This window comes from Cricetulus griseus, chromosome 5, assembly GCF_003668045.3.
Source record: "Cricetulus griseus strain 17A/GY chromosome 5, alternate assembly CriGri-PICRH-1.0, whole genome shotgun sequence".
NCBI lineage: Eukaryota > Metazoa > Chordata > Mammalia > Rodentia > Cricetidae > Cricetulus > Cricetulus griseus.
The window spans coordinates 18,896,382-18,911,885 of NC_048598.1; the positions used below are offsets into that span (position 1 = coordinate 18,896,382).

Below are 15,504 nucleotides of genomic sequence, written 5' to 3' on the forward strand. Positions count from 1 at the left end.
GAGAATGGGTTGATGATGTAGCTTGGTGGTAGAGCATTTGTCTGACATGTATGCAATGATATTTAGTTTTGCATCACTGAAAACAACACATCAGCAAAAAGCAATTAAGAAGAAAAACATACTTCACAAAGCATTTAATCTTAAAAATAAAAGCACAAAACTATACTGTCTTTATAATACAAACGATTTAAACTAATAGTGTGTTGTTCACAAAACAATCTCCAATAACAATGGAGACTGGCCCCAGAATTGCATAGTTAGCAAATTGTTAGCCTCTCATGCCTGCGATCCTATTAACCCAAGTTTTGTTTGTTTGGATATTTGTTGCTTTTTCAGTAATGCCAAAAATACCATGTTTAAGTTCACATTGAACCAGATGCCTGTTACACATCTGCCTCCAGAGGGAAGAAACAGCTCTGCAGTTTACCTTGACTAATGAACTGCTCCATGTTTTCCTTGAAGGGTTGCATGTGCTCTTCGGAGGAGACCTGGTACACTTTACCAGCTTCCACCTCGCAAGCTGAAAGGAAGAGAGCAAGACCATATTTAGAGCACCACATTATCATGGGAACATTACAATGTTTTTTAGAAAGCATAAGAGCCAGTGTTGGAAGACCCTTCCATCACTTTTGTTGACATGTGTTGTGTGTACACACAGTGGACCTCTCTGCATAGATATCTACCTTATATACCCTTCAGTGAACCACAAAAAGACATTCCTAAGAATGTATACACCCAGAACTACCACTCCTAAACTGATCTGTTGGACAAGTGACTTAGACCTTAGGACTGTAGTTCCTTCATATAAAAAATGGGAAGGATACCAGAAGCTATATCATCGTGAAGTTCCAGGGCTAAAACCTGCTAAGAGCTGTGAGCTGTTGCAGCAATGCCTAATAGACAGCACTAGCTAAGCATTTCTTCTCTCATAACTGTCAACTGACTTCTAATGCAAGTTTATCTCTAATTACAGTCCAAATTTCTGAAAAATAAAGCAAAGAGATGACAACCTATCAGAACAGTCAGTATTTACATGCCAGCACCAGATACTTTTTTACCCATAATTTAATCAAATCTTTAAAGTAAGACAAGAGAGGGGATACTCTTGGACAACCGAGGAGGTTGAGGTTTAAATATGGTCACAGGACGGAAGAGCCAATTCATATGTCAAGTTCTGAGGTGATGGTGATGTTTGTCCTTCCTTTCCATTTGACAACATTGTAAGTACCTCAGGACAGATGTGCCTGGAGTTGGGAAACATTTCTAAGCAAGTCTCTGAAGACATGCCTGTCACTATGCAAAGGAGTCCTCTGACTCAGTAAGGGGTCTGAAGCTGAAAACTATACCCTGGAATATAAATAACAGTAGATCCACTCTGGGCTCTGGAAAACTGGTCACTACCCCTGTAAACTTAGGCTGTTCCTAGAAAACCATGTTTCCCATTAGTGGAGGCACTCGCCTGTGTGTGTGTGTGTGTGTGTGTGTGTGTGTGTGTGTGTGTGTGTGTGTGTGTTGTGTGTGTGAGAGAGAGAGAGAGAGAGAGAGAGAGAGAGAGAGAGAGGAGGAGGAGGAGGGAGGGAGGGAGGGAGGGAGGGAGGGAGGGAGGGAGGGAGGGAGGGAGATGTGTCTGTGTCAGTGCTTCAAGGCCAGGACTACTTAGAACATACTTGGGGAAGGAATGGGTCAGATAAGGAGAGAGACTGAAGTCATCTGCCTTGGATTGTATCATAGGTGTCAGCCTATGTTTCTGAAGACAGAAACATTTTGTTTATTTGTTCTACTGTACTGAAGATTGAACCCAGGGACTTGTTCAAGGTAGGCTAGCCATGTACTGAGCTATACCCTAAGCCCTCTTTTGAGTATTTTGAGAGGAAGTCTCTCTAAGTTGCTCATGTCTGCCTTGAACTCACTCTGCAGGCCATGTCAGTCTTAAACTTAAGATCCTTTAGTCTCTAGAGAACCTGAGATAATGGGTATATGCCAGTCAGCTTCATGTCTTCTTTTAAATGTCTACAGAAGATGATAAGCATATAATCATACTTTCAAGAATTTTCTAATTATTTTCTAATAATCTAAGGTAGATCCTGAATAGGTAGGCCACATAGCCATTGATTATAGAAAATGAGACCCAACTTATTAGTGTCCCCCTTAATCTTTCCGTCAGTTATTCCTAGCAGGGTCAAAGGAAGAAATGCTAAAAAGTCTTCAAGCAGATTTGAACTGTTAAGCAATCTCCTCTGTCATCTCAAACGTTGCTTGTCTTCTGTCCTGTGCCCAGGGTTCAGCTCTATACATTCTAACAGTCAGAGAAAGATGAGAATGCCTCTGTTCATGGGAGCTGTTTATTCTAAGCCATCAATCTTTAACATTTCTTCTATCTCAGTGACAAGAATAAAAACCTGTCACATTAGTCTGTAGTGGTTTACAGAGTGGTTTATATATGGATGGAAACAAAACAACCTCTTTCCCGTCTGAGAGGTAGAGACAGGATAATCAGGAGTTCAAAGTCTTCCTCAGCTATTAACAACCTGAGCCTGAGCTAGATACCTAATGTACTGCCTAAAAATCAAAGCAAAATACCATTAGAAAATAGGAGAACTGTAGTTTCCTTCATGAAGTTCTATCATGTCTGAAGATGTACAATGTCCTAATAGTGCTCCAGCAGTAGGAAATGATGGAAATTCATCTCACAGGGCTGTTGTCTCCAGGGAAGGGGAAGAGTTCACTGTCAGCAAAGCAGAGCCAGATCATGGGCTGTCTGCAGTACAGTCTTCCAATGTTTTCATTCAGCAAGTTTAACACAATAGAACATTTAACAAACAGCAAATGAAAACTGTGGGCTAGGGAGATGGCTCAGTGTGTAAAGACCTCGTCATGTAAACATGATGACCTGAGTCAAACCTCCATAAAGCATAGTACAACAGCAATTACCTGTGAACCTGGTATTCCCATGGCAGGGTGGGAAACAGAGAGCACTGCATCCACAAAGCTCACGTGCCAGCTGGCCTGGCTACATAGCAGCTTACAACAGTGTGGACCTGCTTCCAGTAAGGTAGGAAGCCAAAACCCAGGACACACTCTAACCCCCACAAGTATGCCAGGACATGTGTACACCAGCATTTTATATGCAAACACACAACATGCACACACAGTGCACAATACACACATGATAATAAAATATTGCAATATTTTGTCTTTATATTTAATTTTTTCCTTAAATTTTATAAGTAATCTCAGCATACTCTTATGAACTATATTCTTAGTATAAGGCAAACAAAAATTATGTTTTTCCTCTGTTTAATCTACCTCTTACCTTAAGTCATAGTAGAATTCCCTGTACACAATGACAATTAAGCACAATTTGAGATCTAGAAAACCCATGAAAGACATTGGGCCAGTGTCTTGGAGTTTCTGATGGAGTCCACTCACACCTCTGCCAGGGGCTCTTTTCTCATCAATCTGCCCCAGCCATCAGAATTTACATCTAGATATTAAGGAGATCTCTCTCTCTCTTATAGTCAAATCTTGGTGGAATATGCCTGGGGGGGTTGCTTTTAAATACTGCAAGTGTTCAGAAAACACTTGTGCAATTCAAATAAAAAAGAAGTACAATATTTCAGCTCAGGTCACAATGTAGGTTTATTTTCTACTCCTACCCACCACTCTCCATTCATTCACTGTGCTATAACCCTAGTATGTACAGGTGTGGACTGTTAATTATAACTATAATTAATCCACATGTGGAGATGTTTAATATCTATTCTCTGGTCATGGTGAAATACTTGTTAATCTATAAAATGCCATAGTTATTCAATGTCTCCATATTACATATTCACCTGACATAGTCTTGGCCCTTATGATCAGTTGTTGGTACCTCTTACCTAAACATATCCTTACCTAAACATATTTGGGGGTCAACTGTCACTCTAAAGCAAGGGGACCAATCTTTCCCCCAACTTCAAATGTCCCTTCTCTCAGAAAATATTAATGACAAAGGATAAAAGCAAGAATTTGGATGAAATAAATGACTATTCCCTTAAGGCAGTGCTTCTCAACCTTCCTAATGCTGTGACCCTTGGATACAGTTCCTCATGTTGTAGTGACCCCAACCATAACATTATTTGTTGCCACTTCGTAACTATGATTTTTCTACTGTTATCAATTGTGATGTAAATAGCTGATATGCAGGATATCTAATATGTGACCCCCCCAAAGGGGTCACTGGTGGAGAACCACTGCCTTAATTTCTAATGAAGACTTGAACCTGAAGAGCTAAGCTCTGAGATGTCTGTCAGAAAGTCTGAAAAAAGATGGCAGCAATAACAACGCCTCATATTTGCTTAGTTGTGCATCTTTGTCTCTGATTATAATTCCTGTTCCCTAAGGCCTAGAGTGTCCTATTCACCCGAGTATTCAGTGTTTGAGGTATAGAGGAACCAGAACTTTACACAAAAGAAAATGTTACTTATAGGGGTTAGGATGTCTTTATTCAGATAAACACCAGCCAAGCACAAGCCAGAGAGAGCCTCCCCTGACCACGCCCTCACAGGAGGAGTCAAGCATACCTGTAGCCAGCTCCTAGGAGGCTGGGCTACAGTGTCTCCCTACAGTTACTAGCTACAGCCATGATTATGAATTTCTTTAATCTGGACATGCTCCAGTGGCAGATATCACAATACTACAAAGGACACCAAAGCCCAAATTCTAGATCTCAAAGCTCTTCCTTCTGAGATATTTATATTTATATTTATATTTATATTTATATTTATATTTATATTTATATTTATATTTATATTTATTTGTGGATAGTTTCTCAAGAAGGAAGGAACTGCTGGTATAACACACCATGGTATGGCTTAGAGCTTAAAAAATTATGTGTATGTCTTGTTCTCATACATAGTCTAACATTCAACACACATAAGGATAATTTTCAGGCAGTTAACACATAAGACATTGGGATATTTCTTTAAAACATCCGCTCCCATTCTATTCTTAGCTGTAGTATACCATTTTTCACAACATATCATTCTGGCTAGTACTTATCATTTTAAAAATTGGTATGGGACTGCAATTTTGTTAAGAACACAAAACGCTGCAGTATAAACGTGAAGGGTCATTTAGAAACATTATTAAAATCAGAACAAAGATAAAGTTCTTGGAAAACTTAATTACAGTCAAATCCAAATATTAAAAAACATTAGTCAGGAGGCTGTTGGCATAACTGAGTCATTCCAATTGTGTTAACTTTTGTTTAATTTAAAGCCTTTGCTGAGTCAAAGAGATTTGTGTGATGTTAAAGGATTGATATTGGTAAGTATGCATTAGGCTTCCCAACAAAGGAAAATACAGCCAGAGGGAAGGAGAAACAATAACCTCAGATCCTCCAGGATAAAATGGACTCCAACACAACGATTTCATGTAGAGAGCAGTGTGGTGTGAGGCAGGGGAATCACCACCTCATCACTGTCACATTGATCATCAACATCTCTCAGCTTTTGCTGAAGCAGACCTACTGTTTTAAGGAGTTGGAATATTCCAGTCATAACTTACTGGAGTCTCCAAATTCAATCAATGTTAATTACAGCCTAAAACTACTGTTTTTCTGTGAGCCTCAAGAAAGTCATATTAATATCTACAACATACACAAAAGAGAACAAATATTTTGATTAGAAGGAAAACCCTAGAAACTTCCAGAACCAAACTGTCCCCCTTTCCTACAGAAGAGCCTCATCTATACATCATTATGGGTTCAGCAGAGAGAGGGGAGAGAAAACACACAAATGCTACTTCCAGAGACCTACAGGCAGTGAGATGCAGAGATGCATACCATTTCCTTTTTACAAGTGCAAGAGCATATATATATATATATATATATATATATATAGAGAGAGAGAGAGAGAGAGAGAGAGAGAGAGAGAGAGGAAGGCATAGATTTAAGAACTATTTAAGGGTTAAAATTAGCAGAGCTAGGCTATGAGTTAGCATGCAAGTATGTAAGTAAGTGATCTTTCATGAAGAAACAAGCTTTAGAATATACTGAGGAGACTATTTGGAACATACTTGTGAGAGCTACATCAAAACCATTTGAAAATGATCTTCAAGGTTAAAGACCCATAAAAATGCTCACACCATGACTGTTATGTGGGTAGCAATAAAGTAGACAGGGAAAGAACGTCAGTGATGTCTAAAGCTTGGGCGTCATGGGGACAGACATACAAGGAGAGTGGCTCTCAGACGGAAGAAGGTAATCTTGAATTTGTTGGGCATAAAATGGCAGGAGATCGTTTATCATTTATTAGTGCCTTTCTATCAGGCACTAAATAGTGGTTTAACTGTGAAATATGCCCCCTGGGTTCATGTGTTTGAGCACAGTCCTCAGATAATGGTGCTGTTTGGGGAAGTTATGGAGCTTCAGGGAGGGAGGTAGAGCCTTTCTGGGGGAATTGGGTTTAAGAATTAAGGTTTTATAGCCTTGTTTGACTTCCTATTTGCTTCCTGCTTACTGACTGTAGATAGTGTGACCTACTTTGAGCCAAGAAAGACCCTCCAACAAGACAATTCCTGCCAAGTACATACTCATAACAAGAGAAGGGATGCACACTTGTAGAATGAGTGTGTGGATGAGTGATGAGGAACCAGGAGGGCAAGCCGTTCTTCAGCTATGGAGTAAGTTAATGGCCTGCGTGGGATACATGAGACCCTGTCTCAAAAAAAGTTACTTGGTGCTCCACTACCATGTTAAATTTTCAATATTTTTATGAACCAGTTAAAATTTTACATTGAAAATAGAAATGAATGAGTAATACTATTTATATTACTGTTTAAAAATTATTCCTCTAACTGAATTCCTTCTCACTCCCTCCCACCACCACATTATATATAACTGATTTTGTTTTTTTTCTTCCAAGAACAAAGGTAGCCCATGGGTTGCAGCTAGAAGGGATATAGCGTGTATGCCTTTCTAATAACTAGTTGGCTTTCTGTACTTCAGATTCATCAACTATAGTACATGAAAAAGTGAAATTCTTCCTAGGATTGCGGTGGGGGATAAATAAGTAAATACATGTAATGTTCTTATAACTAGTCCCAGAACACAGAAGGGCTGTGCAAGGTTAACTATCAATGTTGTTATCTGTTATTGCCAGAGACAGCAACAGCCAGAAAAGAAGCTAACTTAGGGGCCAAGAGCCTGGCCCTAGAGAGTGGATCTGCACACCAACTCTTTCATTTGCTGTTTTTCTAACATTGACTAGGGTATGTGCCCTCTAGGTTTCAATGTCTCATAAAAATGGAGAAAGTAATAGTGCCCAATTCACAGGACTTTGGAAATAAAAAAATTCATGTAGGTAAAGCATACAGTACAGTGCCCAATAAGAGGAGAAGTATGAGCTAGTCCATGTACCATGAAGCTGACACTTCTCTGCACAATTATTCATGTGGGAACTCACATATGATTTGGAAACTGAGTGCTAGTCTCTAGATCCTAATACATACTGAAGTAAATGCTTCGGATTATAAGCAAAAATGGTATCTATATAGGGACAATGGATAAGCTAGACTCTGAGAGTGTGTGTGTGTGTGTGTGTGTGTGTGTGTGTGTGTGTGTGTGTGTGTGTGTGTATGAAAGAGGGAGAGAGAGAGAGAGAGACAGAGAGAGACAGAGAGAGACAGAGAGAGACAGAGAGAGAGAGAGAGAGAGAGAGAGAGAGAGAGAGAGAGAGAGAGAGAGAGAGAGAAACAGTAAATTCGATGTTCCATGGTCATGTATACCAGGATCATGAAAAATGTGTAACCATGGCTGACATAGAACATGTTATATAATTCAGGTTAGCCTCAAATCTGTGGTAATCCTTGTGTCTCTGCCTCCTCAGTATGGGAATTACAGATATGAACAACCATGCCAGGCCTTTATGTATATCTCTAATTAGTGGTTTGATTGAAGCCTCAAGGTGATAAGAAGGCTGAATAGTAATAATTACAATAGAGCCTTGAAAAATTATTTAAAAACTCCACTCTTCCAAATGAGTGAAAATGTTAACTCTTGAAAATGGCTTCGGAATGTTATCATTACCTAAGGTGACAGACAGGCAACTATACACTAGAATAAAAGCACTATAACTACAAACAAATCTACAAACTACAATTATAGTTTACCTATGCTTTTAAGTATCTTTATATATGACCTTTAACTGCAAGTATGATGGTATCATCATTAGCCAAATTATTAGCAATGACTTAAAAGATTAATCAAAAAAGGATGTAGCTCAATGACAGAGCATTTCCCGGGAAAGTTCAAAGCCTTGGGTGCCAAGTACACAAATATTTAGGATTTTTACAAATAGCATCAGCCTAAATTTTATGAATAGAATGGTGTATTCCCTTGCCTGGAGTCTAAAAGTATTTCCATAAATCTTTAAATACTCTCAAATGTGTCCTAATACACAGTAGGAATTTATTCAAAGAAAACCAAAACCTGTGACATTTTCTCAGGAGACGGCATGATTTCAGGACTAGGCATGAATGTCCATCAAGGGTATAAATGCCTTACGTGACTTACACTGATGCCTCGATTTATTATTTATTGAGATCAGAAACTCACTATTATTGACCAGGCTGGCCCTCAAACTCACAGAGATCTGCCTACCACTGCATTCCAAGTGCTAAAGGTGTGTGCCATCATGCCAAGCTATCCTGGATCTTAAGACTACTGGCCAGGTGCCTAGCTTCATTTGGGACATCCTTAAATACTGATTTGTAGTGTAATCCATTGTATTTATGGTTGTCCTAAAGACCTCAGCAGTTCACTGAACTTCTTTGGAGTGGCACTATTCCCTTTCAGTTCTTACTACTGCCCAGCCTTGCTGCACTTCAATCATGAAACTGGAAAAATCACCTACCACAGTAGGCCTTCATCTGCATCAGGGGGTACAGCAAAGTGTCCCACAAAGGGAAGTTCAGTGAGCTCCAGCCACTAAATTAGATACCACAGTGACTGTGCTTCAGGAATGCTGTTTCACTAGTGGGTTCCATTGTGGTAAAAATTAGTGATGGAAATCCTTCATAATAAAGCATATTTTCTCCAAAGAGTAAAACTCCCTGTCTGATTTTAGATATACAGAAATGTTTTATATGTGTTCTGGAGATTAGACCCAGGTCCCCATCTTTGAATGTTCCAAACTGTGTACTATGTGACACCGAGAACACACTCAGCATAGTACAGTGGCAAAGGGCTGAGAAGGGCTAAAGAAGTATGAAGACCATCGAGTTCACAACTTTTCATCTGTCATCAGAACAAACCACAATTGAGGACAGATTAACTGCAGACACCTTTTTACTGCCCCAGGCACTGCTCAGCATCTCCAGTAAATCCTGCCTTGATTCTTTCCTTCTCTGCATTTCAGAAACAGACGACCTTATGGGTGAGGCTGTCTACAGATAGCTTCAGGGTGGGAAAACAACATAAAGGAAAAATCTATCAGCATTAAGATGGGTAAAGGTGCTTGCCACCAAGCCCAATAACCTAGGATCAATTCCCCAAACAGACATAGTGGGAGGAGAAAAGTCAACTTCTGCAAGTTGCCATCTGGTCCCCACATACACCACATGCGGGCCCATGCACAGACACATGGACAGACTCACAGACAGGCAGACAGACAGACAGACAGACAGACAGACAGACACACACACACACACACACACACACACACACAAATAAGCAAACACATTTTAAAAGGGTTTGAAAGCCATGAAGGCAGGTAAGAACACATTGCAATAGTAAAACCAAGCAACTAAATGGATGTCAGTTGTGAAGATTATTGATTCTCTGGTTTTTGTTTGTTGTTTGTTTGTCTACTTCCAAACCACCTTTCTATTTCTGGTTCTTGGACAATGGTGACAGATTCTACAAAATACCTTTCCTCCTTATCTAATATCGCAGTGTTAAGTCTCCACATTGAAAAGGGTCAGATGGAGAAACATGGAGAGGGCTGAAGTCTAGCCTCTGACAGGCTGCTTGTCTTCACAACTAGATGCTGGTCATTTCAGTGTCTAGTGTATTTCCAGACTCAAGGCAGCATCACCACATCCCTCAAAAGCGTCTGTGTAGCGGGGCAGAGACCTGCGAGCCAGAATCACAAACTCAGCTCTCAGATGCTCACTGGCGTCTATGAGATTACATTATCCTGGTGCCTCTAGTCCCATCTCCCCAGGGTCTGTTCCCCTAAGTTCTTAGGGCAGCATCTGCAGCTGATGTCCTCTCTGGGGAGGATACATAGGTCCAGCACCATGGGGCACTCCCACTAAAGGTGTCTGCCCTATACTAACTTCAACCTCTCTTGACTTCCTGAATTCCATGGATGATGGTGGTTTCCTACATTATTTGGTCATTTTTTGGTACTGTTTTGACCTTTCAATATGTGTTAACTTCTCTATATTAAATTATTTCTATTAAAGTAGTATGGTTTTAGTTTTCCTTAGTTTACGCTGAAATAGTAAAAGCAATAACCAAAAATAATGGATTGTGTTTCTGTAAGACCTCAACAGCTTTCTGACATTAGTAGTTAATTTTATTTTTACTATTTCCTCCTAAATAATATATGTTCGAATTGTTTAACCAAAAATTGCTCCTCTTTCAGATTAATCTTTTTTCCTTCAAGAAGAGTATTATATTTTTCTTCTTTAACATAGTTTATTCTTTTAATTAAATTTCTTGTGTTCCTTAGCTATGTTTACTTTTGAATTTGGCAAGTTATGTAATTTTTTCATAAAGAACAGAAGAGACGGAACAATCACACATTTTAAATTAGTGGAGACCAGATTACTCAGTTTCAACTCTAAATCAAACATATTCCTGGATTGTTTCCCAGGTTTCTTTCTTCTGAAATAAGTTTATTAACCCTGTCTTACACATAAAGGAACACATATAACATGCACATAAAGTATAAAGAACAATTAAATGAATACCCATATATTCAAATTACAACTTAAGAAATAGAAAATAACCAATATTTTGAAAGAGGCCATGTATTCCCAAATGACCCATTACCTTAGGCCCAGTGAATTCTGTTGCTTATTCCCCTACTTACATCCTCGACCAAAAGAATTAATTGTTGCTTATATATTTGAATTTTACAAGCTCAAATCAGAGGGCTTGTTATTTTTCCAATGCTTTTGCTTTTCTTAAGATTGGTAAATGATTTACGTACTAGTAATATAGCAAACACAGTTCAGTAACTTTTTTTGTTCAATATAATGTTCTTTGAAAAAAGATGTTGGATTTTGTTTGACTGCTATCTATTTGAAATGCACTCATGGAGCTTTGTTCCTCTGTTGTGATATGAATAAAATTTGTTCGTGCCCAGTGGAACCTATCTGTGAACCAGGTTGCAAACTTAGAGACTTCCGCCACCATAGGCTTACTGAGATTTTGACATAGTTTTTCCAGAGATTGCATCCCTTGACAGAGACACTGGGCATGTGGTATCATTTGGAGTAACTGTACCAAGAAAAAGCTACAGGCAGACAGAAGAAATCAAAATTGCTAAACAAAAGGCATTTCACTGAGCTAGGAAGCCTGACTCTCATCCTGAGGGGCAGGCATGGGAATCTTCAGATAAGAAGACAGACCCAACTCAATGGATGTCTTTATAGGAATGCTAAAGTGAGGTTTGGATGATTTCCTAGTATGTCTAAGCCCTAACACATTTTTTCTCAGTTTTCTCAGAAATAAAAATCAAGACAGTATGCAAAACCAAGAGGGCTGGATGGCAGACTAGTGACTTTGTGGAGACAGCACATTTGTCATTAACAAATAATCATATTATTAATTCAATTTTACCTCATGAATAGAAAATGCTACTGAATATTTACCACAGAGTACCGTAATGGCTTGTTTATACATTTAACACTTTTTCTATGTCTGATTAAAACAGTTGCCTCTAAAAGAAAGTGTAGACAGGCTGTTTGAAACTTCTTAAGTTTGATTGTGTAAAATAAATCAGTTTGGGTGCTGGAGCAATGAATCAGCAATTAAGTGCACAGGCTGCTTTTCCAGGGGACCCAGGTTTGAGACCCAGCACCCACATAGTAGCTCACAACCCCATGTAACTCCAGCTCCAGAGGATCTGATACCCTCCTCAGCCGTCCATGGGCACTGGGCATTTATGTAGTACATAGACACGCATGCAGGCAAAATATTCATACATATAAAATAAAATACATAAATCTAAGAGTGAAATAAAATAAATTAAAACAGATTTTAAAGGCTATAGAGACCAAAGTAGGTACTTTTATAAGTACTATAACTTCATCTAAAATAACCTCCGATTTGACCTCAATTTAGTTTTCTGAATGTATGTCTACTCACAGCAAAACCACCCCTAAAAGAGAGAAATAACTTCATGTATCACTGAAACATATATATTTCTGGTGGCTTTTTATTCCTCAAAAAGTAGACTTACAGTTTGATTCATAAGATATCTCTCCTTGTACCCAAATCATCTTCTCTATGAAAATTATCAGATTTTGAGAAGTAAGGGATATTTTCTTAACTCTCAGAACTTGATACCATTTTGAGCTAAGCAGATTTTACAAACAGCAGCAGTGACAGCAACAACATCAACAACAAAGAGTGACATTGTTTCATGAACTTGTTTCCTTGTAAGCTCCGAGGCCAGTCATGCTTGTGTTCTTAACACAGTACCAAGCTTGCATTTCTCAAAATGTGCTCAGATGTGTTTCGCTGACCACAAAAGCCACTACACAGTCTGTGTCTGGGGGTGGAGGGGTGGGGGGGGGAACAAGGTGCTCTGTGGTAAAATAAACAAAAGAACTACTGCGAATCACTGCTGTCAAACGCTGTGAATTCCTTTCACAATTAACTTCACTTTGCAGCTTCTGTACTTATTTGGTCATGAACCCCCCTGTTATGGTTTTGATACTGCATGGCCCCCCAGAGATGCATGTATTGGAGGCTTGGTTTCCAGCCAGTTGTGTTCTGCAGAGGGCATTGCCCTCAGCAATGTTTTCATGTACTGATGAGCTCATAGCTGAATGGGCTACTGACAGATTGAAAGTCTTTGAAGGAAGTGGGTTACTGGGTGCACATTTAGGAGTGTGTATCTTGTCCCCAGAGTCATCTTCTGTCTTCTATCCTTCTGGCTGCCATGAAACTAAGGAGTTCTTGGGAAGCTCGATCACATACTTCCCATTTCTATGACATTAAATTGATACAGCCCACAGACAAAGAGGGGAGTTGTTAGGAAAATGTTACAGTTGCTGATCAATGGTATAGCTCTTTCAATACACTATTTTTCCTCTAGAAAAGCCACACTCCTTCATGGCTGTAAACAGTTACTCAACCTCTTGTGGTTTTGACATATTGCTAAGATGATCCTCCAATGTGGTTTTCTGTAGCCAGTATATTGCTCTAGAAAACACACAGCCAAGAGACAGTGTAGGGGAAGCTGTAGTCACACCTACTTAGGGGCTGGCTACAGGTGTACCTGACCATGCTTGCAAGGGCGTGGTCAGGGTGATGTAGAGCGATACTTGCACGGGATTGCCTTTTCTCTTTCGGTTTCACTTCGGTACTTGCTGGACAGACTGCTGCCATGCCGGCTGGCTAGGTTGCTCTGTAAGTAAGGCTTTTCCCTATTAAATACCCCTATATTTCTACCTGACTCCGTATTGGTAATTTCCCAAGACAGAGTGGAGAGAGGCACTGACTTCTCATCATTCAAGTCCATCACCTAACTAACGTTCATGCTGCTGGGCTCTGAGACTTCGGAGACTCCATATACATTTAATATGCAGAGGTTCTAAAGAAAACTCATGTGTTCATATATCAAGTGTTTGCAATTATGTGTGTAAGTACATATGTGAACATCTCTTTGAAGGCATATGTATGTGGGAATTGTACATCTGTGTGCACATATGTACATATTTGTTTGTGTGTGTGTGTGTGTGTGTGTGTGTGTGTGTGTGTGTGTGTGTGTGTGTGTATCGATTGTTTGGGTATATGTATATCTGAGTACTCACATGCAAATGCCTGTGTACTTGCATGAGTAACTACACACTTACTAATAATATCATTCCTCTTATTAATCATCTGTAAATGATGAAATCCTAATTTTCCAGAATGAAGTGTTGATGGAAGTATGAAGTATTTCTTAGCCTCTCCAGAAATGCCCCTGGCACCACATCACTGTGTATGTACATTCTAACTAAACAAAGCCATCATTTTTGAATTGTCATAAACTCTATAATAGGAATTCTTTTGTAATGCTTTAAGAATTAATTTGCTTTTAGCCATCTTTTAAAAATGTATTCATTGGAAAGTTTGTACATGTATGCAATATATCTTGAACATATTCAACTATCACTCCCTGCCTTACAAACCTTCCCAGAACCCCTCATCACATCTCCCCCCCCCAATTTAAATATATGGTGCCATAATATCCCACAAGAAAGAACTAGTTCTTACATAATTGTGACACTCAGATAAGGAAAAGCTATCTTTCTTGTTTCTAATCAATAGGCACCTACACATAAAGCTGGAATGGAACATACATAACTAAGGATCAGAAGTGTAGCCCTTCTAATATCAGTTGCTTTGTTTTGGGGTACTGATCACATCTCAGTAACACTTAATGTGCCCCATGCGAATATGTAAGAACTTCAAGAAAATGTTATATTTATTGAAATCCATCTGAATATATCTGTGACCATATCATAACTGCCATAAATCTGGTGATAGATCAAAACCCCCTTGGGTAAATGCATCTCCTATTTCAGGACTGGATCTGAAATATATTTAATTTCTGTGCATGTGACTAGCTACTTTTTTTTTCATTTGATAAAACAATATCAAATGAAGATGTTATGCCATCTTATTTTCTATCTGCCTAAACATAATATAACTCAAAAAGAGGTTGAAATAGATTCTGAACACTATAACAACAATAAATGGCACAAAAAGATGGAAAAGGATGTTGTTTAAAAAAGTAAATTTTGGCAGACTATTTTCTTGCATGTAAATGTTACTAATAAAAGAAATGTGAGGAATTTCGATAATCTCTTATCAAAACTACATGATATTAGGCTTTGTTATTCACAATACAACAGTAAACACCTATGTGTCATTTAATCTCCTATGCACAGGAACATGCTTTGTTTTTACAAGTGCTCACAAATCACAGAATTTTGGGCAAGCATATCAAAGGAGAGCAGGCAAGAACTATTAATCTTTCAACAATGACAGGGTTTGTGTCCAACCATGATATGGAGGATATCCAAAGATTCTTGGCTACAAAATAAAAAACAAGATGTGAACTTGTTCCCGATGAAATGAACTGTTACTCAGATAGTAAGGAGATGATTGGATAGCTCAATTTCCAATGCCCAACTTTTTGAAGCAATGAAAAATAAAAATATTGGCCGATTTTTCTTTTGCTGTACATAAACAGATCAGCTCAACACAGCTTCTGCCTGACTGACTTATTTTAA

The 15,504-nt window shown here is 38.8% G+C and overlaps 1 protein-coding gene across 2 annotated transcripts in view; it reads right to left on the reverse strand.

The window, feature by feature from the left end:
• Fmn2 (formin 2) overlaps window positions 1–15,504 on the reverse strand; it is a 291,955-nt gene that overhangs the window by 100,427 nt on the left and 176,024 nt on the right. The window contains exon 14 of one of the 2 annotated variants that reach the window (XM_027418908.2): window positions 428–520. The exons of the other annotated variant lie outside the window; for it this stretch is intronic. Coding sequence (XP_027274709.1) covers window positions 428–520 — 93 coding nt within the window. The remainder of the gene's footprint in view (window positions 1–427; window positions 521–15,504) is intronic. 2 annotated transcript variants of the gene reach the window in all.